The following is a 25,158-nucleotide window of genomic DNA, read 5'->3' as shown; positions in this document are numbered from 1 at the left end:
ATTAGCGTGATGTGCCGCCAATGTCTTTTGTTTGAAAACCGGCTTCAGGAAAAACATTTACCACAGACTTCACCTGTGTGAGATTTTCCGTGCCTTTTGAGTTCTGAACAATCTACGTTGTCTCTGGTTTGTGGACGTCTCTGGATTTATCACATTTCTTCCTCTCTGCTTAATTCTGCAGCTTCAATTCTTTCTTCCTGTTTTTGTATCGCAGCCTCAAAGAACATTGAAAAAATGAGCTGGTCACCTTTTGGTTTTGGTTCACTGTGGTCTCTTTCCTCAAAAGGAGTCACAAGGGAGGTAACCATCTCCTGCTTCAATACAAACAGCTCTTCATCCAGACTGATGCAGAGACCCTCTTGTTCTAGAATCTGCAAAAGTTCTGGGTCATCTTGTTCCACTTTTATCTGTGAAGGTTCTGGGTCCTCCTGTAAATGTTCTGGATCTTCTTGGTCCAAACTGAAGGACATCTCCTGGTTATAGGGCTGCCGGTCAATCAAAACTTCTTCATCTTCCCTGACATGATGCAGTGGGAGTTCTGGACAAGACACACAGACCAAAGAAAATGCTGTGACAACACAGGTGAAATGTGAAAAATTAGAACAAGGTGCAAAAGTTCTTTTATTTCAGTAATTCAACTTAAAAGATAAAACTTATGTATGGGATAAACTCATTACATGCAAAGTGACATATTCCAAGCTTTTTTGTCATAATTATGATAATTGTGTGTGTGTGTGTGTGTGCGTGTGCGTGTGTGTGTGTGTGTGTGTGTGTGTGTGTGTGTGTGTGTCTGCTCTGTCTTCTTGATCCCCAGTGAGTCGTGGAGGATGGCTGCTTATACTGAGCCAGGATTCTCTGGAGGATTCTTCCTGTTAAAAGGGAGTTTTCCTCTCCACTGTCGCTGCATGCTTGCTTAGTATGAGGATTGCTGTAAAGTCACTGACACTAGTCAGTGACTTTACAGCAATTAGCTGGGTTCCTTATATAGGAAACATTTTTTCTGATTGGCTTAATGAACTGTCCTGAATTGAAATGTTTATTATGTGAAGTACCTTGAGACGACTCTTGTCGTGATTTGGCGCTTTATAAATAAACTTGAATTGAATAATTAAGGTTTTCATAAGCTGTAACCCCGGGTTTCCACCGGAGCCGTCAGCAGCACGTTACTGCAGCAGCACGTCTTGCTCGGGTAAGCTGCTGCTTGGCCCTTCCACGAGACGCAAAGCAGCAGGGGAGCAGCTGTCACCAACCGAGCACAAAGTCACACGAGTGACTTCGCCAGTAAACACAACAACAAGCAGGAGAAAACTACAACATGGCTCCAAAAGGTTTGTGCTTTATGTTCTGTCTGTTTTATAATCGCCAATACGGACCTGAAAAACAAAGGAGACCGCTAGCTAGGTGATAACTTCTCACGGGGTCGCACAGTTAGTAACTTTTTTTAAAAGTAAAGCAACCGGAAGGCAGTACGTTTCTTTATTCTGAAAATCTCGGGAGCTTCTCTCCATTTCCGCGTCCGATTTCCTGTCTTTCCTTCCCCAAAAATGTCGAACTTGACCCGTTTCAGAGGCGTCGCGCGTAGAAAATAGAACCGGCGCATAAAGGCCGCAACATGCTGCTCCTGAGACGCGGCCGACTCGCGCTGCTGACGGCTGCCGACGGTTCTAGTGGAAAAGGTTCTGTTGACCACAGCGGTTCCTATCAGCAGCTATGACGTGCTGCTGCAGTAACGTGCTGCTGACGGCTCCTGTGGAAAGCCGGGGTAAGCCTTAAGTTAAAAATCTCAGAAAATTAGACTATTGTGAGAAGGTTCAGTATTCTAGGTGTCACACTATAATTAGCTAATGAATCCAAAGCCTTTAAATGGTGTCTCAGTCTAACTGAATTACTGAAATAAATATGTTTGTGTAGATTCTCAGTTGCCCTGGGATGAGCACAGTCAGCAACAGCCATCCCAGACTGGAGGATTATGGGAAATTGTGGGGAGCAAAATAACACCTTTAAAACAGTGTTTTTGTGGAGAAAACACACATCCTGTTTTAATTTTCTATACAAGTCAAATCTGCCCTTAATACTGGGCTTGTAGCTTAGACGTTAGAACCACCGCTTGTCATTCTGTACAAACATTTTTCACGGATTTTAATCTCATTGATTTTTTTCCCTGCAAAAAAAATGTGTCTCTAAAGAACTTTGAATTTGGTCCTGTCCAAGCAGCATTTATGCAATGCCCCTTGCAAATCTGACATCACCCTGTTGTGTGAAGGCGTGATTTGAAGTCTGATGTTGCAGTAGAAGATCAAGCTCGACAGCACGAATGGGGCAATCTTCTCCCCTCCCTTTCAGAGTTATGGGTGCAGGGACAAATCTAGTCTTCGGTGATGTGACTGAGGAGATCGTTGGGACTTGTGTGTCCCACCCAGAGCACTAAAATGCTGATTGGAAATGACCAAATTCAGAGATCTTCAGAGACGCACCATTTTTCTGAAAGAGTAAACAAAAATAAAAGCTGCTTCAGTTGGCTAGATAAATGAAAGTTAAAAAATTGTCCTGATATTCAGGGTTAAATCGTATTTGAATTCATGTCAAACTCCAAACACTTCTGACAAACTTTAAGGAAAACACGACTAACCCTCTGCTAAAGTCCTTTCCTGTTTTAGAGGTAATATTGTTTAATTTTGACGCCAACATTATTGGGCAGACCAACACTTTATGGCACAACACCTGGCCTGCATACGGAGACTATTCTGAGACTGTGTCCTCGGTAAAACCACACAAATAACGCTGGTGTTTCATACCTATCCTGTGTAGTTTGAGCTGTAGTTTCCTCCTCACATCCGGCATTCTGTGCTGACCATCGATCTCTTCAGCAGCAGCTAGTCGCGTGCTGACAAACTCCATCAGAGACTGTCCTGAAAAAAAATCTTTACTGCTGAGATTCAAACATTCACCTGACAAACCAAAAGAACAAGCTACTTTGCTAACCAGACTTCCTCTTGGTTTTGGTTAGCAAACCATGAAAGAGCGCATTACCGCCAACTACTGGTGTGAATGACTGTCATAATGCTAAATCTTATGTCTCACATGTCTCATACATATGGCCTAATAACTAATACATCTTGACTTAATTCTCAGTAAATCGGTTAATTCTAGATTCAGTTAAAATCTATATATCTATATATCGATAGATAGAAGAAGAAAATATCATTTCTATAGCGCCTTTCAAGATAAAAATCACGAGGTGCTTCACAAAAACAAAAAAAAAATGTAAAAATTAAAAAAATAATTTAGAAAATGGTTAAAAATATATTTAAAATTAGCAAAAAATAGACAATTGTGATTATAAAAATGTTAAGAAAGAGAGAGAGTGAATAGGAAAGAGGGAAATCAGTGGATCCTGGAGAAGGTGGATGTCATCGTTCTCGGGTCTAGGTGAGTCCTCCTCCTCAATTAACAATCTTTGGGTTTCTGTGTTCCACAGGTGAGGAGCGGAGAGGTACCAGCTGTTCTGAGTTACTTATTTGGAGCTCGGGTTTAAAAGGAGGATGGAGACACTACTCAAAGCCGGATGATTACTCCAGTATTGGTAACGCCTGCCACTCGTACTTGTTTGACCTTGCATGTTTGGATTACTTGGATTTTGACCTTGGACTGTTTATTGGATTACGGCTTTGAACTTGCTCCTGAAGCTCCGTTTGTTTGCCCTCCTAGGATTACCACCCCAACCTTCACCAAATTCTGCTACGAACCACGGATCCTCATTCATGTCTCATCCTCCTCCACCGCTCCTGCATTTCTCCTCTCTGCTTCCTCACCTCCCGTCCGGCTGGATCACTACACTCGTCTCCTTGGCACCCCGCAGCTCGCTGAGCTAAGAACTCTGAACAATCGCCCTCGGCATCATTCACTGGATTTCAGTGCTACTTTAGTTCCCATTTGTTTAAATAAAGACTTTAATTTCTTACCTCCTGACTCCTGAGCTGATTCTGCATGTCTTGGGTTAAACGCCTTCCACAAGTCATGACAGTGGAATAGGTGGGGAGAGCAGAATAAAGAGAGAGAGGTGAAGAAGGTCATACAAAAGCCAGCTTGAACAGGTGAGTCTTCAGCTGCTTTTTAAAGGAGACCACTGAGTCCACTGATCTCAGGCTCAGGGGGAGAGAGGTCCAGAGTCTGGGGGCCACAGCAGCAGATGATCTGTCACCTTTGGTCTTTAGCCTGGTGCTGCACAACCAGTAGGCTTTGATCAATGGACCTCAGGGACCTGCTGGGGGTGTAGGTACTAAGAAGATCACCAATGTAAGATGGTGCTTGTCCATGTAAGGCCCTATAGACCAGAACCAGGATCTTGAAATGAACCCTGAAGTTGACTGGCAGCCAGTGAAGCTGGAGGAGAAGCGGGGTGATGTGGGTGTGTTTGGAGGACTTGGTCAGAAGCCGAGCACAGGCGTTCTGAACCACCTGTAGACGGTTCAGGGAGGTTCTGCTCAGACACGTGAAAAGAGAGTTACAGTAGTCTAAGCGTGAGGAGATGAAGGTGTGGATAACTGTCTCAAGTTCAGAGCGAGACAGAATGGGACTCAGCTTAGCAACGTTCCTGAGATGGAAGAAGGAAGAGCGAACAAGAGAACTGACATGAGAATCCAGGGTGAGAGCTGGGTCAAAGGTCACGCCAAGATTCCTGACAGAAGGTTTGGTGTGAGAAGCAAGCTGACCAAGAGAGTCTCTGACTTTGGGAACCAGCTTGTCTGGGGCACAGATGAGGATCCCAGTCTTATCTTCATTCAGCTGAAGAAAACTCCCACCATCCAGGTTTTGATAGAGTCTAAGCAGGTGTGTAACAGCTGCAGCTTAGACATCTCATGGGGCTTATAGGAGATCTACAGTTGGATATTATCTGCATAAAGATGGTAGGAGATTCCTTTGAAGGAGCTCAGGATGTGCTGAAGAGGAAGCAGATAGAGGAGGAAGAGCAGAGGCCCCAGCACAGAACCTTGTGGGACACCATGGGTAAGAGAGGTGGTGGAGGACCTAAACTTGGAGACGGCCACAGAAAAGGAGCGCTCAGAGAGATAAGAGGAGAACCACTCCAGAGCAGATCCTGTTAGGCTGACCCAGTCTCTCAGCCTCTCCAGTAGCAGGTGATGGTCAACAGTGTCAAAGACTGCAGTCAGGTCCAGCAGGACCAGAACAGAACAGTCTCCTGCATCACTGTGAGCCAGAAGGTCATTAGAGACCCTAAGAAGAGCTGTTTCAGTAGAATGAGCTCTACGAAAACCTGACTGGAAGCTATCATAGATGTTATGTTCATCAAGAGCAGCTGTCAGCGATAAGGCTGAAGGAGAGATGCTAGATCTAACCTTATTGACTTTGTCCACAAAGAAAGACAGAAAGTTCTCACAGTCTGCAGCAGAGTGGATGGAGGCTGTAGGAGTGGCAGAGAAGACAATGCTGCTGATGGTGTTAAACAGCACCTTGGGGTTCCCTCTGCTCTGGGACACCAGGTTAGAGAGATAGGAAACCCTAGCGTCTCTGACTGCAGAGTTAAAGGATGTCAGAAGATCCTTTAGGTGCAGCAGATGGACGTGGAGATGGGTTTTCTTCCACAAACGCTCAATTTTTCTGCATTGGTGCTTTAGGCTGCTAAGGTTGTCATTAAACCAGGGAGTAGGGTTCACTGCAGGAACTGATCTGGTTCTGACAGGACAGATGTTGTCCAGAGTGGAGAGGCAGTGCTCGTTGAACTGAGAAGTTAAGGAATCTGGGTCGTTATCAGAAGAACAAGGTGGATCAAAAGCAGCAGAAAAATTGCTAGCTGTGCTCTCATTAAGAAAACGAGAACTAACCATATGGCGAGCAGGAGGTGGGGACGCAGAAACTGACAAGTTAAAGAAAATGCAATGGTGATCTGAAATATAAACGTCCTCAGGACAAACACTGTCAGCATTTAGACCCAGGGTAAAAACAAGGTCTAGAGCAGTGGTTCCCAAACTTATTTAGCCGCGCACCCCCTTTTATGTCCCGACCATGTTGACACACCCCCCAGCCCCCACATCAGGGCATGGCTATGTATGTATGTATGTATATATATATATATATATATATATATATATATATATATATATATATATATATATATATATATATATATATATATATCAGACGTCAAGCTAAACAGACAGGGTTAAAAAAATATGATCGACCTTTTTACCCATCACTTTCATTTTTTAAATAGTAATTAATAAACATTCGATACCATTACAATTTCCTTTGATTTAATTTTAAACAAATATTTAGAGTGCCCAGGTAGCACATAAAAAATGCAATGTTTAACCCAGGGGTCGGCAACCCGCGGCTCTTCCATCCATCTGATGCGGCTCTCTGTGCTTGTACAATAATAAATGGATATTTAAATAAAATGCTTTATATTTTACTGAATTAATTTTACATCTGTATGCCAATTCTAAATGTAAAGATTGTCTGCGTAAACCTGAACATGTCCAACCCGGTCTTACTGTGTTATCGGGTTGACGCGTCACGCTTGTGCGTAATCATATAGGCGCTTCCTGAGCTGAAGAGATTCTGGGATTCTCCTCAGACGGCTCCTGGATGTGTCGCCACATTGGAGACAGGAACAAGCGCTATTCAGCCAAAGTTTCATAATCAGGGAACATTTTCTAAGTGACAAGTCTCTCTGAGAGACAGGGTTTGGAAAACACTCGCTTCAGTCGGACAAATCTTCCCGCATGCGCTCTGGTTCTGCGACGCGCTCCAAGCCTCTCTCCACATCTTCAGCTCGCTGTGCACCTTACGTATGCGCTGACAGCGAGCTGCGCTGAGCAGTGTCCAGCTCAGATGTTCAGATGGGAATCTTTTCTTGATTTATTTTGTTACATCCACAATGTTCTGTGTGTGAGGTTTACAATGTCAGAACACCTGCATGAGACAGGGTGTTAATTACAATCTGCCACAGTGACTCACCACCTTCAGATTTCTCCAACATCGTTAAAAATGATCAAATACGGAACATATCGGCGTACGCAGGCCAGAGTGCTGAAGCTCGGCGCATTGTTATTATGAAGCTAGGGCACATGCAGAGGGGACACACACGCGCGCGCGCAAAAATATACTTATTTTCAATTACATTTATTGGGCCTGCTTACTTTTTCTTAGGCCCACCCACAAATGAGTTTCTGGCTACACTAATGGTGACATATGACATACTTCTCTGAGCTCCGCAGCCATTACACTTTTCACCTTGCGCACCCCTGGGTGCACCACACTTAGGGAATCCCTGGTCTAGAGTGTGCCCCCTGGTGTGTGTGGGGCCAGAAACATGCTGGGTAAAGCTGAAGGAGTCCATAAGGCTGGAGAAATTCATGGCAAAGTGATCAGAGGGATCATCAATGTGGATGTTAAAGTCACCAACAATCACCAGTGTGGACAGCTTCACAGTGGAGGATAGAAAGTCACTAAACTCCTGAAGGAAAGAACTATTTGGACCAGGCGGACGATAAACCACAGCACAGTAGAACGGGTCCTTACGCCCGACTTTAATCAGCTGCAGTTCAAAGGAAGCAGAGTGACCAGAGGTTGTAGAGCTACATGGAAAAAGAGAGCTGCTCGGGTCGAGCCCGTAGCATTTGCTATCCGAAGCTTTAGTCTTTGTCGCTGTTCCTAACGCCTAGTGACAAACCTAGCTACATTCCTGAGGACCCTTAGCTACTTTCTGTAGAACTTTCTTCTAGATATTTCCTGCAAATTAGCAACAAAATAGCCATTTTCGCTCCGAACCGTTGTTTGAACGTTGTTTCAGCTGTCATCAAGGATATAAATGTTACAGATACAAAGGACGTCACTGGTGCTTTAGCTTACCTAGTAAAACGTCGGATTCTCGTGCAGAGGACCTGGGTTCGATTCTGGATGTGAACATAGTTTATTTAGAGTTTCTTTTTTACATAAATGGTATATTTTTTACAGTAAGATGCCCAAATTTTCACTTGAGACTCGCCGAACGGCATTGAATTCACAGATAAAAAGACCACAGCACAGTAGAACGGGTCCTTACGCCCGACTTTAATCAGCTGCAGTTCAAAGGAAGCAAAGTGACCAGAGGTTGTAGAGCTACATGGAAGATGGTCTCTGAAAACAACAGCTAGGCCTCCACCACGACCAGAACCCCGGGGCTGGCTAAAGCCGGGCAGACACTGTGCAACTTTTTCACTCGTGGTACTCAGCTTCAGCTCAAACTGTACGACTTCCTCGCAGGGCAGATCTCACGAGTCATGTGCTCACACTGTACGACCCAGTTCTCGGATGCAACCTGACTGCTCACACTGTACATCTGGTAGCAACACGTCGGACCTAAAAATATGCCAAAAATAGCAGTTTTTACACAACACGTCAGACTTTTTTTTGGTGCCATTTTGCCTGTTGTCTTTCGGGAGTGCTGCAGGAGGACACACAGGGATTTATGGGGTTGGATGAGGAAAACGAAGTAAAGAAAGTAAATCTGTGTTTTGTGATCAGTTTACTTTGACATGAACATGACGAACACGCTTTCTTGACAATCTTTGTCATTGTGTGTAAAAGACGTGTAGAAATAAAAACGAACAACGTGTGTTATTAGGGAAATAGTGGGTGAGTGGTGTTGATGCATGATTGCGCATGCGCCGTGAGTGGTTCTGGTACTTTTTGGGCCGCAGCCGCTCGCTGCACCTCTTCAACCCTCATGAGGAACAAGCAAAATATCAATTACCCCAGCAGTCCGTGCGAGCTCACGATTGCTGATCGGTAGCTGGTCAGGTGGTGTTAATCGCCTCTCGTAATCCTCTATACTACACGACGCTCAGCGCAAAACTCGACCCGATCTTGGGAATACTCGCACGAGTGGAAAATCGGCTTAAAAAAGTGCAAAAGTCGCACAGTGGATGCCCGGCTTAAGAAAAGAATAACCACTCGGGCAGAGTTCAATCAGACCAGAATAATCAGATGTTTGCTGCCAAACTTCAGTCAGAAACAGAAAATCCAGGTTTTTAGAGAGAATTAAATCATTGAGCAGAAAGGACTTATTGTTAACAGAGCGGGTATTTAATAGAGCCATGCTGAGTGAGGTGGAGGAATCAGAAACTACAGAGACAGCTGGAGTTAGTGGACGTAAATTAGCAGGGTTAGATCCACGGTGTTTATAAAAAACACTTATGGAGGGAACAGGAGGAGAGACCACTGACGAATGAAGATAAACAGACCTTACAAAACTTGGATGGAGAAACTGCGCCGCAACGCGGCCTGGCGGGAATGTGGAAGTGGCACTCAACTTGCCAAACAAAGGAAAAGAAGCTAGAAGATCACGCCGATGTTTACTAGATAAACCACGCTTTAAGAGAAGTCTTATTCTCACCTGGATTCCTGCTCATTTACCTCTTTTCCTCCGACGTTTTCCCGGGACCGGACAAACATCGCTGGAGGCGCCCTGGTTGTAATAGTCGTTTGGCTCCAGACCAGTGCGCCACTCAGATAAACAGGGAGGTAAGTCCTCTGTGCATCTTGGGCGATCGTGAAAGAACGGAAGGACAAAAAAGTCTGGCGATCATAGCAGGGACACTACCAAAGAGAATCGCAGACAGGAGCAAGGTGGAAAAGAGGAGGTTGGTGGAGAAAAGTTTGAAAAAGTGGCCGGTGACAGCGGCTAAGCCACTTACAGACGCCATCTTGTTACCGACTGGAAGCACCATAGTTAAATAGATTGATTGATTAAGTGTCCTGGCTCTGATGCTACTGCCCCAACACACGGCAGCAAAGATGTTGCTGGCAACAACAGACTGGTAAAAGATCTCCAGCATTCTCCCTTCACACGTTGTAGGATCTCAGCATCCTCAAGAAATAGAGTCTGCTCAATCCCTTCTTGTACTATCACAACACCCAGGTACCTGTAGTTCTCCACCTCTTCCACAGCCTTCCCCCTGATCTGTAGTGGCTGTGAAGGCATCCTCTTCTTCCTGAAGTCAATCACTATCTTCCAGGTTTTACTGACAGCCTTGGGTGATTCTGCTCAGACCACTTAACACTCCAAGTTATCTACTAGTGCTCTGTACTCATCCTAATCTCCCTCACTTATACACCCCACAACAGCCGAGTCATCAGAAAACTTCTGCAGGTGACATGACTGAGTTGTACTGAAAATCAGTCGTGGATAAAAAGAGGAAAAGCACAGTTCCCTGTGGAGCTCCTACATCACTGACCACCACATCAGATAGGATGTTTCCCAAGCAGACAAACTGTGGCCTGCCAGTCAAGTAATCAGTAATCCTAGAGATCCATGTGTCGCTAACACCCATCACCCGCAGCTTCTCACCCAGCAGCAAAGGCTGAATGGTGTTGAAGGCACTGGAGAAATCAAAGAACGTGATCCTCAATCCAGACGCAAAAGGGCTTGCTTCAGCAGGTAAATGATGGCATCACCAACTCCTAAATGGGGCTGGTATGCCAGTTGCATGAGTTCCTGAGAAATCCTCACCTGTGGCCTTAGCTGGGCTAAGACAAGTCTCTCCAGATCACATCACATAGGATGTAAGGGCAACTGGTCTGTATTGAGCTGGGTCAGATGGCATCAACTTCTTAGTAGGACAGGAACCAGTCTGTCACAGTACCATGCCGAGTGTGTAACAACATGCTCTGCATTCAGAATCAGAAAGCTTTTATTACCACTGTATGAGAATGCAATGACATTGGAAGACAATCAAATGGTGTATTTTACTTAGATAAAGGAAACAAATTATAAGAACAACAAAAAAGATGTAGAAAAAATAAATATATAGACAGGTTGAAACTTGACGTCATCTGGCTGGGGAGCAAAAAGACGGCATTTTACCACTCACCACTGTGGTCATTAGCTGTTAGTTGTCAATAAATTGAATGGGTAAGACATGCAGTGCTGTAGGCTGCACAAATAGATGTAAGGACATACTTGGCTCTCTCTTTTGGATATCTGGCAGAGAACTGGGCCTTTGCAGTTCCACCACGTGGCATACAAGTAATCGTGCAGGGAGCTGTTTGATGGAGTCCCGGCCTTCCTTCTCTCCACTCACAATCTGGCAGTGTGCCGGTGGAATCATGTTGGTGCGGAAAACTGAAAGAACCTCAGCCACCTAGCAAGGTCTGGTGATGTTCAACCTGGTCTCTCGCCTCCATCGTCACCCTTGTCATCTCTCTGGATTGCTCTCCTGAATGTCCGCTTACTATGGAATACTCTTCTGAAGGACTTTTTCGCAAATACTGGAGACAGTCTGTTCTGCTTGACAGAGACATGGGTCCCACCTGGTGAATAGGCATCCCTTGTTGATATCTGTCCATGGTACTGTCGGGTTGTGAATGAGCCCAGGTTGTCTGTTCGGGGAGGGGGATTATCAACTCTCCCCTTCAAACCCCTCCTTGGCCTGCTAACCCCCTCCAGCTTTGAAACCTCAGTTTGAACTTGGACTTTCCCCTCTTATTCTTTTTATCCTCGGATACCAGCTGCCAAAATAAATCTGTGCTTTGATGAGTTTTTCTTTTTAAGAGTCTGTCTGGTGTCCCTCAAAACCTCTGGTTAAAGACTTTATAGACACTTCTCCTTGATGCCCTCGATTTATATCAGAAAGCTCTTAGATCTGCCATAAAAACAAAAAGCTTCTCATTGAAATTCTCACAGCACCAGGATAACCAGTTTAAGCCGTAAAACATTGTTAACCCCATCCTGTAGTCATCCAAGCATGACATTTTCACACCTCTACTTCTGTGCACCGAGTTCCAGGGCTTTTCCTCCAAATTATTTGGGACATTAGGGATAATCGGTTGCCTTCAGGACTGGCCTATCTTGTTGAAACATCTGGTCCTTTAACATTTTCTAACTTTGCTCCTATATCACCTAAGAATTTGGAGAACCTGATTAGATCTATGAAACCAACAGGCTCTCCTCACAACTCTCTTCCTCTGAAGTTGTAGTGTGACGTCTTCTCTACTGTGGGCCCTGTCATTTGGAACATTTTTAACTCCAGCCTTACCACTGGATTATTTCCGTTGTCTTAAAAAGCCTGGATTAGATTATTCTAATCATGCAAACTTTCACCCCATCACTTAAGTACCTTTCCTATATTAAATCCTTAAGATTGTCCACAAGCAAATGTGAGCTCATATCGAAAGTAATTCTCTCTTTGATGCGTTTCAGTCTAGCTTTAGGCTGTTCCACAGCACTGAATCTGCTCTGATACATGTTAATGATATTTTGGTGGTTTCTGATTCTGGGTTTTGTTGCTCTGCTCCTTCTATTGGACCTTTCTGCTGCCTTTGACACTGTCAACCATCTCATTTTGTTGAATAGGCTTGAGTCATGGGTGGGTATCAGTGGCATCACTCTAGACTGGTTCTGCTCTTATTCGATAGAACTTCAAGGGTCCAGATTAATAACTGTACCTCTCTGTGTTGGGCAGTGTTGCAGAGTTCTGTTCTCTGTCCTTTCCTCTTTTCAATGTACATCCTTCCCTTGGGTAAAATATTGGAGAAATTTGGCATAAATTACCATATTTATGCAGATTACATCAGATCTACCTAGCCATGAACAACTCAAATGCTCTCTCAATCCTTGACCAATGCCTAGCTGAGGTGATGGGTTGGCTAGCTGAACACTTCCTGAATTGTAATGATCTTAAGTCTAAAGTAATTCTCATGGACCCCCCATAGTCACTCTCACTCTTCTCCTGTTACTTCTGTTCTCACATTCATCCCTGACAGTGTGTAACCCTAGTTAATGTTAAAGCAAATCATTGCTATAGCATACTTTTTTGTACAAGTGCCAAAACAGGTACAAAAGTTTTTTTTTCAAAATTAGAAAAATTTAAGTCTAAAGGAACAACTTAGATTTTGAAGTTCAAACAGCAATGCTAAATATGTTCATTTACATTTGAGAACATGATCTCATGTCCAGTTGAAACTGGTATTGTTTCATGAGTATTAATATTGGTTTGGTCAACAAAAGGAAAGAGAAACAAGGAAGTAATCTGCTTTTAGTTAAGACAAAATCGGTATTGGCAAGTCAGGGTTTTCTCAAGATCGTTGCACCCCTACTGCTGACTGATTTTTGCTTTGTGTTCCCCCTATGAATTATAAATCTCTGGATGAGAGGGCTTTCATGTTTCGCCCAAACTCTCTGGAATGCACTGAAACGAAATAGAGTGATGTAACTATCTAGAGTTGTATTTTAATACACTGTAAGTAGATCGCTTGTTATAATCAGAAGATGGGCTGTTTTTATCATCAGGGAGTTTAATGAAACACTCTGTATTGACTTTGAGACAAGAAAAGAGAGAGTTGGGATCGTTTAAAGGGACTATATAGGCAAGTTTTACAGCCAGAACATGTATAGAAATAAAACATTTCTTCTTAAAACATTCTCCTGCAATGCCCTGGTTCTGTAGAATGAGCCCTGGCATTTTACTGTGATTGTCTCTATAGGTCTTTAAAATCAAAAATAAGATTTTGCTCGGGTCCAGCAGGCAGGCTTCCCCCGGGTCTTCCTGGGTCTTCCAGAGGCAGCGTAATGCGTGATGACGTCATGCGCGTTCACGCTCAGGCATATCCCCGCAGCGTTTGTTTACTAGCGATAGCTTAGCGGCAGAGCGAGAGGTGGTTTAGCTAGCATGGATTCAGCAAAGAACAAGAAGAGAGCTGCTTCAAGCACTAGCGGAACTCCAGCCCAGACCCCAAACAAGTCAAAGAAACCAAGAAGAGTGTATTCCAGCGCAGGTAAACGGGCAAAACTCGAGTATGATCGCCGAAGGCAACGAACGAGGATAAATATCGGTCCAGCATTTGAGGAGTGGAAAATGCTGAGAAAGTCTCTCAGGATGAAAACACACCCGCAGCTGGCATCATTTTTGCCGAAAAGGTAAGAAATTATTACTAAACACGTGTGGGGAAAGGGCTGTGGATGCTTTCAAAGTAAGCTGGGGGGTTTCCGTATATCATAACATTTATAGGCTGCTTGTCTAGCGTCTACACATCAGATTACCTATTTCCAGCCGCATCAGCAAAAAAAAAAGTGTTTTCTACACACCAGCACCCAAATACAAGCTGGCGCACAGCGCATGTTTGGCCATAACACAAGATAATTAGACAGAAAGACGCTACACGGAATTTTTTCGTTGTTGTTTTAATTCACAAAAACGAATTTTAAACACGGGTGAACGTGCCTGCAAGTTTAGAGCCGCACCATGATATTTGCTGCAGGCTTCAAAGCACAGGGAAATAATAGTGGCTTTTAGGCCGGAAATTACAGTATATTGTTAGTGTAATGTACTAGAATTGTGTAAAAGAAGTCTAAACTTTGTAAAACTGCGTCGCTAATCAAATCTATTGTTTATATAACAGAATCTCAATTGTTAACGTGTACACATGACTGGAGTATTAAAAGTTGCTTTACTTTTTTAGTTATGAGAAGCACGCTTCATCAAAGGGACCACTTACATCAACACCACGTGGGCCATCTACAGCAGTGTTTGCAGGTCCTTGTCGCCCCAGTTCAGTAACTGCAGGGGAATCTGATAGGTAAGTTCACTTGTAAACAAAATGCAACTCATATGTCAGATAATTGTTCTCCACATCAAATAAAATAAATACTGTGTACTTGTCAACAGGGATGACTTCCAGATCGCAGGAGTTGAACCTCTAAAAGCAGATCAAGAGGTAGAATTGTTGGAGGAAAGGTAAATATGCAGGGCTTTTAATCATTTGATGCATACCCTCTGTTTTCATAATTAATGTATTCTGTTTGTTTTTGTAGCATCAAATCGATGGAGCTGAAAGTGGACTATTTAGACGAGGAAAGAGCCAATAGTTTGGAAAACAGTTTGTAAGTAACAAATTATTGTCAATGAAATGATATATGTCAGTATATATTGTCATATTTTGCTGCTGTATTTAATTCCAGATTAGAGTTTGAAGGAGAAGGAGCTTTAGACCCGTATGACTCAGATTATGTACCTCCAATATCAATAAGGTATGTTTCATAATTGAATTTTTTAAATAAGTAGTAACATCCCCACTCTCACTTTCTATTCACTGATTATATATATATATATAAAAAATCTTGTGCAATAGGTGTGTCTCACAGGATGAAGTTGACCAACTTCCTAGCATTGGCCTGGATGAAGCTGTATTTGACATTGCTGATTGTGTGGAGGCAGATTTGGAAGAGAATTTAGAAGCACCATCAGCAGCATCCATTCCAGTTTTCCCAATACACGATAAAGTGCTTGTTGAAAGTGGTATGCTTGTCAGCACACAAGCACCAGAGAAGAGTTTATGGTTTGTACAAACACAGTATTCATGTATACAGTCGTCCACTAATGTAATGTTTTTGTTTATATTTGCTGCCATGGTTCATTATCTTTTTCTACTCACGATGTAAATGTTTGTATTTTCTACTTTGTGTGTTTTTAGGATGTCTGGAAGGGTGTACTTCACCACGTGACTGGAGAGCATGAATGGGGCTTTGGCAGGTGCTTTCATGCTCCTTTGGCGGAGAACCCAGACAAAGAGCTCATTCCACATGGATCTGCTGCACATGTGGCGCTTTCACGGATTGTTCTGAACCAGCGATGGCTAAAGGATATAGAGAAGTTGCTCACCTTTAGGTAAATTACTGACATTTGGTGGAAATGTAAAGTTATTGTCTTACTAACAGTAAAACAAAATTGGAAAACAACAATGCAGCTTTTTTCTAACTAATACAATCTCTGCACTTGGATCTGAGTTCTTTCCAATAACAAGTACCATAACAGTTACTTATACCACACCAAACAATGCAATGAAGCAGAAGACCGGTTTTATTGTCTTCTCTGCCTGGTGCTACAATTGAAGTAGATTTAGATAAAATGTAAAACACAAATAAACAACCACTAATATGAAATTTTATCTGAAAATTAATATTTTAGATGAAAATACTGCTGTTTCTACATTTTTAGTATTGGTTCTTGTTATCTGTAAACTACACACATGAGGACATTAGATTGGTATTGCCCTGATTCCAGTATCTGTAATGTTGTAATACCTACCACAAAGTATATTATATTGCGCTGAGTTAGAATTTATTTCTTCTACAGACATTGTTTTTTTCCCCCAGGACCACTGCTGAGCTGGAGTCGTTCCAAAATCACATCTTGATGTACGCCGGGAAACGCTTTGCATTCTCATTTGGTGTCTATGAAGCTAGGACACTCCTCGCTGCATTAGACTACAACCACCATAACCATCGCCCAGTGCATGTGAACATCAAAGGCGAAGTATCGTAAGTCAAACTTGGTGGCTTTTATATATTCATAATACCTTTATATAATTTCCTAATGTCTAAATTCATTTTTTTAGACACAAACGAGTCTACAACAAAAAGTCGCAGCGTTACAGTGTTCACACTGTAAAGGAGACCAAAGACTACGGCTACATCCCAGAGCTGCAGACAAGAATCCTGGAGAAGCGCCTCAGCTCTGCTGGGGGACTCCCAAAAAGAAGAAGCATTCAGGCTGATGACCCCAGGGCCCTGGGTCCTCTCTCCGGGATCAGCCCTCCTCCTACAGCTGAACTGGTACAGACACAACAACGCAGAGGACAGGTAGTGATTATAACCAAATCTCCTCTCCATTTTTGTGGAAGAAAATTACATAAATGTAATTTTTGTTTTTTACAGGACTTATGTGATACCTAAACAGAGGCTGATGGCAATCAAAGTTGAACACTACAGATTTATTTATGTAAATATGTACAAAAAGTTTGCAACAACAATAAAAGTAAGTCAAACTTCTGAGTTGGTCATGAGTTGCATGTTTGTTTCAGCGGAAGGGGGCTTCTTTATAACCAACATAAATCCCAAAGTGGTCAGGGTATTTGTCTCTAATCCTCCAAACACAGCAGGAAGGAATCACCCTACGATTGCCAGCGCCAAGACGTCCATATTGCCAAATAGTGTACTGTCTATAGGCACAGTAACGGTACTCCCGATTATCTGATCCAGGGTCTTGGCTATCACGCAGAGCCAAAATGTCATTCCACGTCTGCCGAGCCAAACGCAGGATGCCTTCATCCATGCAGTACAGGTTAAAATGAGCACGCCTGCTCAAACCCCATTCTGGATCCTGTCTACAGCACTTGTTTTCCAGGTCTGTAGGCATCATTCGGCAGTAGGAGCAGGTGCACCAAGCTGGCTGACCCTGGTTTGATGGAGGGTGTCCTGGTGTGGCCTGTCTATAGTCCATAATGTCCAGTAACACTCCTGGCAGACGTCTTAACAACCATCTGAAGGACTTCATCTTTTTCATCCATACTTAGGTGTTGCAACTGTGCCTGAAAACGAAAGGCAGCATTTATTTTATAAACTTTATGATTGTGAAATGTATTAGTGTTCTGCATTATGACCAACCTGTAACTCTGCAGTTCTGTCAGCAGACATCTGAGCAACCCGTTCTATGTCTTCCTCACTAATGCGTCCAGCTCTAGCTCTTCTTCCTCTAGCCTGGCTTCTCCCCCGGCCTGTACTTTCATATATGTTTCTCCCTCTTCCTGCTCCTCTTCCTGCTCTCCCTCTGCCCCCTCCAGAATCACTACTCTCTTCAGAAACTTCGGAGTAATGAGATGCACTGGATTCCTTGAAGGAAAAGTAATAAGGTTTACACGTTGATGTGATGGAATGCATGTTTTACAAAAGCTTCGCTGTAATAATCCATAAAACATTTAGGTAATGGTGTATTTACATTTGATGAAAATAATGTTGCTAAGACTATCTTTACCTGGATGCAAAAGAAAAGCAGAGGTGGGTAGAGTACACAAAAGGTGCACTCAAGTTATAGTAGCAGTACCTCTATGTATTTTTACTCTAGTAAAAGAAAAAAAGTAGCAGTCCATCACATGATTTTTTTTCTAGTAAATGGCCTGTACTTGTCAAGTAGCAACCAGTAAAGTGCTTATTAACTACCAGTGCAATTATTTTAATATTACAATAGGGCCTACGTTTATGCATAATTTGTGTACTAGTATTTTTTTCAACATCATACATAATGTATTCATATATCGGTATTATTATGCTTCCTCACTCAACTCACTTTGCTGTGCATGCACCTATCACAACCTGGAAAATATGCAGCCCAAATTGATTTGGTCTAAATATTTTACAATTATTACCTCTGTCGAAGTCATGCCGGCAAACCTGTAAATTACACCGGTATGGGGCTGACGCAGCTGTTTTTGTTCGGGAGCGTGCACATATAGCACGCGCGCCTCGTGCACGAGCCTACTATTGAAGCTGCAGTTACACCTTTGGCCTGAGGGGGCAATAGCGAGCATAAAATTTCAAAACTGCCTAAGGCACCTTTAAGAATCTTTAATTTCTTAATTATAAATTCTTAACAATCTATCAGGACTAACTCTGTGTTGTTTGGAAATGAATGTGATGTTCGATGTGTGTGTTTGTGTGTGTGTGTGGTTGGTTCAGACTCCTTAGGCTGACGTCATTGAATCTGGTAGTCTGATTGTTATGACTAGATATCACGAGGCTTATAAAGTGATGACATGAGCTGCTATTTTGCCGTGTACGTACCCAGTGGGGGCCTCCCAGGTAGATCAGGAAATGCCAGGTCGGAAGACCTCGGATGTGCGCTGGAGCTGGTCGAAACAGCGATAGCGTTTCGAAGCCCGTCTGGAGGGTCGACCCAGGTAACAATCGGCAGCGTCAGCAGGTGCTCTTATTTTGAAAGGATGTCGTCTGGTTGTTAAACGACGAAAATCTCCAACTTCACAGTTCTTAGTTTAAAGAAGAAAACACATCTGGCCAGGCTGTGCTTCTCTTTGGGATGACGGTGAATAGAACTGAAGTCAAAATGGAACAGCTCATAAAATGGCGTTGCCTTGTTTTTATATCTCTGAGTTGTTTTAAGTTTTAGTAAACGGGATTGGACACTTTAATTCAACAAGCCAGATTCTCTTACGGCAGCCGAAAGCTCTGATTGGTTGGAACAATGTGTCATGCGTTTCTATGGAGATGAGGGTCAGTCTGTCTGTGCAGTAGTCCTGTTTTCATTAAACACATAAACCATGACATCTTTATTCCACAGATCATTCACTTGATTATTATTGATCAACATCTGGTTCGACTAGCTTTAATCACAAATTAAGTACTTTGATTATTGAAAAGCGTTCTTCTTCTCCTTCTGGCTCTTCTCCTGGAATGTAAACAGTCTGAGGAACACCCGACCATGGCGTTTTCTACACGGGTGTTACTGTGTACAGGGGCAGCTGTGTGGAGCTGAAAATAATGAACTTCATTACGTTACAGCACTCTCCCTCTCTGTCAGGCAGGCTCCATTCCTCCCTTCTATTTAGGTCGACTTCAGAGACCTACTTTTATGACTTGACGTTTTCCTATTGTTGTTTTTTAGTCTATTGTGCCATGTACAGTATTGGTTGTTGCTTCTATTTGTTATTTCTTTGTACCTGTACAGCACTTTGGTCAGCTGTCAAGCTTTGTTTTGAAATGCTTTAGAAATAAAATGGTATGGTGTAGGGATATCCCATTCCGGTATCGGAAGTAATTCAATATTGGCCCATAAACGGTGTATCGGATTATATCAGGCGACATCAAAAATCCCCGATATAAGCGATCCGTTAAGGTTCACATTTTTGCAACCTACGGTTAAGAAAAATAAAAAATGTAATTCTTACTGCTATTGGCTCTTGTTCTCCGACTGAGTAATATCACTTGATCAAGCCTTTCATACATTCCATACTATGAAATAGGTAAAAGTATGTATGATTTGTGCTGATATATCGGATTGATTTCGGTATTGGTCAATACTGAAGGCTGCAATATCGGTATCGTATCGGAAGTGAAAAAGTTGTATCGGGACATCCCTAGTATGGAGTAGGACTTCGCTTGTCATCTAGAATCTTCTGGTGCTGATGTGCAACTGGCAACAGCCATGAAACTCACAAAACAGTAGTGGGAAATTAAGTTTCTGTTTATAAAAATGGACTGCAGTCATTTACTTTATTCTCATACTTTACACTTTCAAGTTTAATTTTTTGTATTTTATATACATCCTGTACATAATACAGCACACAATATAATTTGCTGTGACAGCCAATCATTCACCACCAAGCAAGGAGTGGCTAATCTGTAATAAAGACATCCTGCTAACTGAACCACCTACTGACCACAGATGTGTTCTGGGTGTTACCAGGTAATTATGCAGGTAATCACTACACACACTACAGTAGTAGAAAGGCTGTCTGCAGGCGAATGGCATGGATAAAGCCTTATCCATGTGTGACAAATCACACATGGATAAGGCTTCTCACCTGTGAGTTCGCATGTGTTGAGTCAAGCTACATTTATAAGACAACTGTTTACCACAAGTTTCGCATGTATAGGGCTTCTCACCAGTGTGAGTTCGCCTGTGAACAGTCAAATTAAAACTCTGAGAGAAACATTTACCACAAATTTCACATGAATATGGCTTCTCATCTGTGTGAGTTCTCATGTGAGTAGTCAAGCCACTTTTACCACAGAAACCTTTACCACAAAATTTACATGAATATGGTTTTTCACCTGTGTGAGTTCTCATGTGAACGGTCAATGCATAACTCTGAGTGAAACATTTACCACAAGTTTCACATGAATAAGGCTTTTCACCTGTGTGAGTTCTCATGTGAACATTCAAGACATTATTCTCAGAAAAACGTTTACCACAAGCTATACACACACATTTCTTCTCGCCTGTGTGAGTCCTTTTGTGAGTACTCAAGGTACTTTTATCAGAGAAACATTTACCACAGGTTTCACATGAATAAGGCTTCTCACCTGTGTGAGTCCTTTTGTGAGCAGTCAAACTGTTTTTATCAGAGAAACATTTACCACAAGTTTCACATGAATAAGGTTTCTCACCTGTGTGTGTTCTCATGTGTTTTGTCAATTTATTACACTGAGAAAAAGATTTACTACAAATTTCACACATATGTGACTTCTCACCTGTTTCAATTTTCTTGTGCTTTTTTCTTTTGGGACCATCTACACCATCTCTGTGATCTTTAGTTTGTTTACGTCTTTTATTTTGTATAAGGCCATCACTGCTCTTTGATTCTGAGTTTTCATTTTTGCATCCATCCTGATCTTGGTTCTCAGCTTCAGCAGAACTCTGACACAAGGGTTGGTTCCAGTTCGGTTCTGGTTTACAGCAGTCTGTTTCTTCAGAAGGAGAAATCTCTGTGACTGAAACATCTTCATGCTTCAGAATGAACTGACTGATGCAGAGTTCCTGCTGTTCATCTTTCATCTGTGGAAGTTCTGCTTCCTTCTGGTCCAAACTGGAGGTTGTTTCCTGGTTCCAGAGCTCCTGATCATTCACAACCTCCTTTTTTTCCCAGACATGATGAGGTGGGACTTCTGGATAGGCTAAAAGACAGACGAAAATTATGATTAGACACACTTTAATTTAATTGTTATATACATCTGAACATGTTTAAAAATCGATCTACAGATTAGTATTTTCTTCCTGAAAAGTAAATGACACTTAGAAGTAGTGACGCACCGATATGAAATATTTGGGCCGATACCGATATTAAGATCACTGTTATGGCCGATAACCGATATTTGCCGATACCGATAAACTGACATAAATGCTTCTAAAATCAGTAGATTTTGTATAGAATGAAAATTATTAAAGTTGAATTTATATTATGTACACACACACACGCACTCACGCACACACACGGTTCTGAAATGATTACATTTACTGTTCACATGACTGAACAATTACACATCACCCCCCTCACCCTCTGAAACAGTCAAGCAAATTGAGACGAGATGGAAAAAATATCGGTTGTTAATATCGGCCCGGTTTTGTTTATCGAACCAATACCGATATGTTAAAAAATGAATAATGTCGGCTGATACCAATATTGATGCCGATATATTGCCCACCCCTACTTAGAAGTAAGGTTGGGCATCAATTGGAACTGGTTCCAACAGTTAGTTTTTCCCGGAATCGTTCAAAGTTTTTTTTTTCTTCGATTCTTAGTTTCGATTCCTAGAATGCCAACGGAAGATGAATCCGCGGCCGATCTCTGTGAAAAATAAACGTGATCTGCAAATTGCGATCAACGCTTTTCAGAGCTGACACCAGCTGTCTGTGTGAGTCGCCCCTCCCCCCACCCGGCACGCAGCGGCCAAATATAAACAAACGCATCTGCCGAACTTTTACTCCGTAATGTAAACTTTAACTCCTGCAGCGTAGAGGAAACTTGTTAAAATACGTCAACACAATGGATTTAATAGAAGCTTTAAAGGGACTTTTCGGACTTTTGAATTTTTATGCTCGCGATTGCCCCCTCAGGCCAAAAGCGTAAAGGCAGCTTCAACAGTAGGCTCGTGCATGAGGCACACATGCTGTACGTGCACACTCCTTAACGAAAATAACAGCTGAGACAGTCCCGTGTGTGTGTGTGTGTGTGTGTGTGTGTGTGTGTGGCCCAGAGGACAGAGGACAGGAGAACGCGCAGCTAATTAATTAAATAATGTGGTTCTGTACCTTTCTCTTCAGCACAGCCGACAAAGGTTTATGATGGGTCGGTCCTCCTGCATGCTCAGATCATTCCCTTCCCTTGCTTGAAAAATTGTTCCAAAATGAAAGTTGAACCCACATCTTTTTTATCTGTGAATTCAATGTCGTTCGGCGAGTCTCAAATTAAAATTTGGGCATCTTATAGTAAAAAATATACCATTAATGTAAAAAAATAAACTTTAAATAAACTATGTTTTTTTTTTTTTACCGTGTCCTGTCTGGCTGTGAAGCAAGCAGAATTGATGTCTGAATGCTGGTAACAAGCCTTACAGATTTACTCTCAGGTGGAGCATAAAAGCGTTTGCTTTTAATGTCACGCCTGATACTTAAAACTTTATTGTTATGGAATGCTTTGTAATGCCGACCAGACACGGAGACAGAGGTGAAAGAGAAAGGAAAAGAAAAGGTGGGGAGGGGGGGGGGGGGGGGTTCCACAAAAAGAAACAATGAACAAGGGTCTGCTTCTAGACCTGCAGAAAAAGACAATAAAAAGCAAAAGGGCAAAAAAAAATGGGACACAACAAGACAACAAGATCAAGCTATCACTGCGTCAACTTGATGAAGAAATATATAATCAACATTGCTTAACTGAAGAATCACGATAATAAATCACAACGCATTAAGTGCCCACCATAGTCTTAAGACCTGTGTTTAACGTGCCCGAACCCATACTTTTGAGAGCACCATGTGAGCACCTGTGTGTGTACACGCGCTTGTTTATGTAAGGTTTCTCTATAGGAGCGTCCAACAGAGAGTGTGAGGGACCACAGATCCCAGGGTATCTGCAGGTTTAAGGGAGCCAAATTTAAGACTTTTTAAGACCTTTTTTTAAGGCCAATTTGACCAAATTTAAGCTACTTTTTAAAATTAAATTTAAACTATAATTTCCAGCTATTGCGAATGTGGGACTAGCCATCCAGTTACCATAAAAGTTGCACGTCCCCATGGCGCAATCTCCCACTAGCTTAACCAGCTAATGTGCTCATCTTAAAAAGCCCCCTTTCAATACCAACTGAATGTGTACGGTTTCGCTTATGCCAATATCATACACAAAAAATGCTGAACACTAACTAGAAATTCATGAAAATTGAAATAAAAGAATCTTGTTTATTCTGTCTTTGGTAATTTAAGACCTTTGGAAACTGTATTTAAGGATTATTTGTCATGTTTAAGGATTTTTAATGCCTTAAATTTGGAAAAGCCAATTTAAGACTTTTTAAGGACCCGCGGATACCCTGGATCCGCCCCCCAAAGATGCGCAGGAGAAGGGGGGAGCTCCAAGTCTCAGAGATCCAGGCGCTGCCCCAGAACACAGGAACCCCAAGGAGACTGCAACCAGGAAGGCCCCCGCCCCCCTCGAGAGGCACAGAGGATCGCCCCGGGGGGCCACAACCAGCAGCCGGCAGAGTCCCGGGAGACATCAGCGGCAAGCCCTCAGGCCCGCCCGCAGCCTCCCACCCCCTAGCCGGCCGAGCCCGGGACCCAGCAACCCGGGACCCAGGGGCGACCACCCCCGCCGGGGACCCAGCAGAGCCCAGGGACCCAGACCCCACCAGGCAGCCACCGGGATCTATCAGGCAGATGCCAAAATCTTAAACCCCCAGACCAGGTTGCCACGAACACTCAGGCAGACCAAGGCACAACCCCTCACACCAGGTGTGGCAGGGGGAGGGGGGGACGAAGATCTATATCATCAAAAGAAGTTCCAGGAGAGGGGAGGAGTCAAAGGCCCCACCTGACATATACAGTCATACACAAACACAGTCACACACTCCCTCCCTCATGCTCACACATACACATACAACCAAAGACTTACAAAAATGCACGCCGGACACCCACTCATGCTCCCCATACACACCCTATTCACTCTGGTCCCGGTACTGCTGCACATTGGGTACAACCATCACCGGTAACCAGTTTGACCCTTTCTGCTGGGGTACTGATGAGCAGGCTCCCCCGCCCAACGCTGAGCACAGCAATCTACCACCCCAGATCCCAACCATACGGCCAGATCTCCCTCCTAGCCTCCAGCCCCAGGAAGCCAAGTAACAACAGAGGTGGCTAAGACCCCTAGTCTCCCTCCGCCTGCTCCAATATAGTGTTGTTTGATCATGAGGTGTATTCCATGGCTGTGGTGAGCGGGCAGTGCGGGCATCATCCGGCCTATGCCAGCTGATGCCACCGCACCACCCCACTTACACCCTCAGCCCTCGGTGTCTAGGTGCGGTTTAAATTGGAAGTGGGCACCGGCACCCGGGAGGAGCCTGAGATATCCCCCTGCCAAATGCCGTTGAATGTGCTCACTCCCAAGGCCCTAAGTGTGTGTTTGTGTGGAATGTCATCAGTGGAAGTGTATAAGGTAAAAAATAAAATTGGGGGGCAGGTTGCCACAGGAATGCGGAAATGGGGTCCATACCCGCACTCCCTGACTTGCCCGCCCCCCAAGGTCCTATGTGTATGTTTGTGTGATGATGTGAGGGAGCACGAGGAGAGGAACATGCGGGGATGGGGAGGAATGGCTGGT

General features: G+C 43.2%; 2 protein-coding genes across 4 annotated transcripts in view; one reads left to right on the top strand and one right to left on the bottom strand.

The window, feature by feature from the left end:
- Positions 1-25,158, bottom strand: part of LOC107373204 (uncharacterized) — a 39,632-nt gene that overhangs the window by 6,924 nt on the left and 7,550 nt on the right. The window contains exons 5-26 of the mRNA XM_070547267.1: positions 20,374-21,466; positions 20,230-20,304; positions 17,503-17,668; positions 17,444-17,459; positions 16,887-17,296; positions 16,433-16,609; positions 15,823-15,879; positions 15,611-15,633; positions 15,433-15,544; positions 13,406-13,553; positions 11,170-11,382; positions 10,964-11,125; positions 10,647-10,671; positions 10,459-10,530; positions 10,174-10,383; positions 9,919-9,995; positions 9,699-9,844; positions 9,418-9,600; positions 7,433-7,558; positions 4,882-4,940; positions 2,796-3,004; positions 248-538 (exon numbers count right to left, since the gene is read on the bottom strand). Of these exons, the coding sequence (XP_070403368.1) occupies positions 248-538; positions 2,796-3,004; positions 4,882-4,940; positions 7,433-7,558; positions 9,418-9,600; positions 9,699-9,844; positions 9,919-9,995; positions 10,174-10,383; positions 10,459-10,530; positions 10,647-10,671; positions 10,964-11,125; positions 11,170-11,382; positions 13,406-13,553; positions 15,433-15,544; positions 15,611-15,633; positions 15,823-15,879; positions 16,433-16,609; positions 16,887-17,296; positions 17,444-17,459; positions 17,503-17,668; positions 20,230-20,304; positions 20,374-21,466 (4,050 nt within the window). The remainder of the gene's footprint in view (positions 1-247; positions 539-2,795; positions 3,005-4,881; positions 4,941-7,432; positions 7,559-9,417; positions 9,601-9,698; positions 9,845-9,918; positions 9,996-10,173; positions 10,384-10,458; positions 10,531-10,646; positions 10,672-10,963; positions 11,126-11,169; positions 11,383-13,405; positions 13,554-15,432; positions 15,545-15,610; positions 15,634-15,822; positions 15,880-16,432; positions 16,610-16,886; positions 17,297-17,443; positions 17,460-17,502; positions 17,669-20,229; positions 20,305-20,373; positions 21,467-25,158) is intronic.
- Positions 12,789-16,828, top strand: LOC129164620 (uncharacterized). Of its 3 annotated transcripts, none has more exons than XM_054745402.2 (8): positions 12,789-13,918; positions 14,461-14,577; positions 14,667-14,735; positions 14,813-14,881; positions 14,960-15,028; positions 15,130-15,336; positions 15,472-15,665; positions 16,134-16,283. In XM_054745402.2, the coding sequence occupies exons 1-7, from the start codon at positions 13,671-13,673 to the stop codon at positions 15,500-15,502; spliced, it is 810 nt and encodes a 269-aa protein (XP_054601377.1). In that variant the 5' UTR covers positions 12,789-13,670; the 3' UTR covers positions 15,503-15,665; positions 16,134-16,283. The 3 variants fall into 3 exon arrangements, with proteins under 3 accessions (XP_054601377.1, XP_054601376.1, XP_054601378.1); XM_054745401.2 differs by having other exon boundaries at positions 16,154-16,205; XM_054745403.1 differs by lacking the exons at positions 12,789-13,918; positions 14,461-14,577; positions 14,667-14,735; positions 14,813-14,881; positions 14,960-15,028 and adding an exon at positions 16,396-16,828 and having other exon boundaries at positions 16,154-16,318.

This window comes from Nothobranchius furzeri, chromosome 19 (genome assembly GCF_043380555.1).
Source record: "Nothobranchius furzeri strain GRZ-AD chromosome 19, NfurGRZ-RIMD1, whole genome shotgun sequence".
In the NCBI taxonomy this organism is placed as follows: Eukaryota; Metazoa; Chordata; class Actinopteri; order Cyprinodontiformes; family Nothobranchiidae; genus Nothobranchius; species Nothobranchius furzeri.
Note: the sequence above shows the minus strand (reverse complement) of the source record. Positions and strands in the feature narration are given on the sequence as shown.

Bases quoted from the DNA above. Each gene is read 5' to 3' on its own strand.
- LOC129164620 (XM_054745402.2), top strand. From the start codon at position 13,671: ATGGATTCAGCAAAGAACAAGAAGAGAGCTGCTTCAAGCACTAGCGGA. The intron at 14,578-14,666 runs GTAAGTTCACTT...ACTTGTCAACAG, and splicing joins ACTGCAGGGGAATCTGATAG to GGATGACTTCCAGATCGCAG. The intron at 15,337-15,471 runs GTTTGTACAAAC...GTGTGTTTTTAG, and splicing joins GCACCAGAGAAGAGTTTATG to GATGTCTGGAAGGGTGTACT.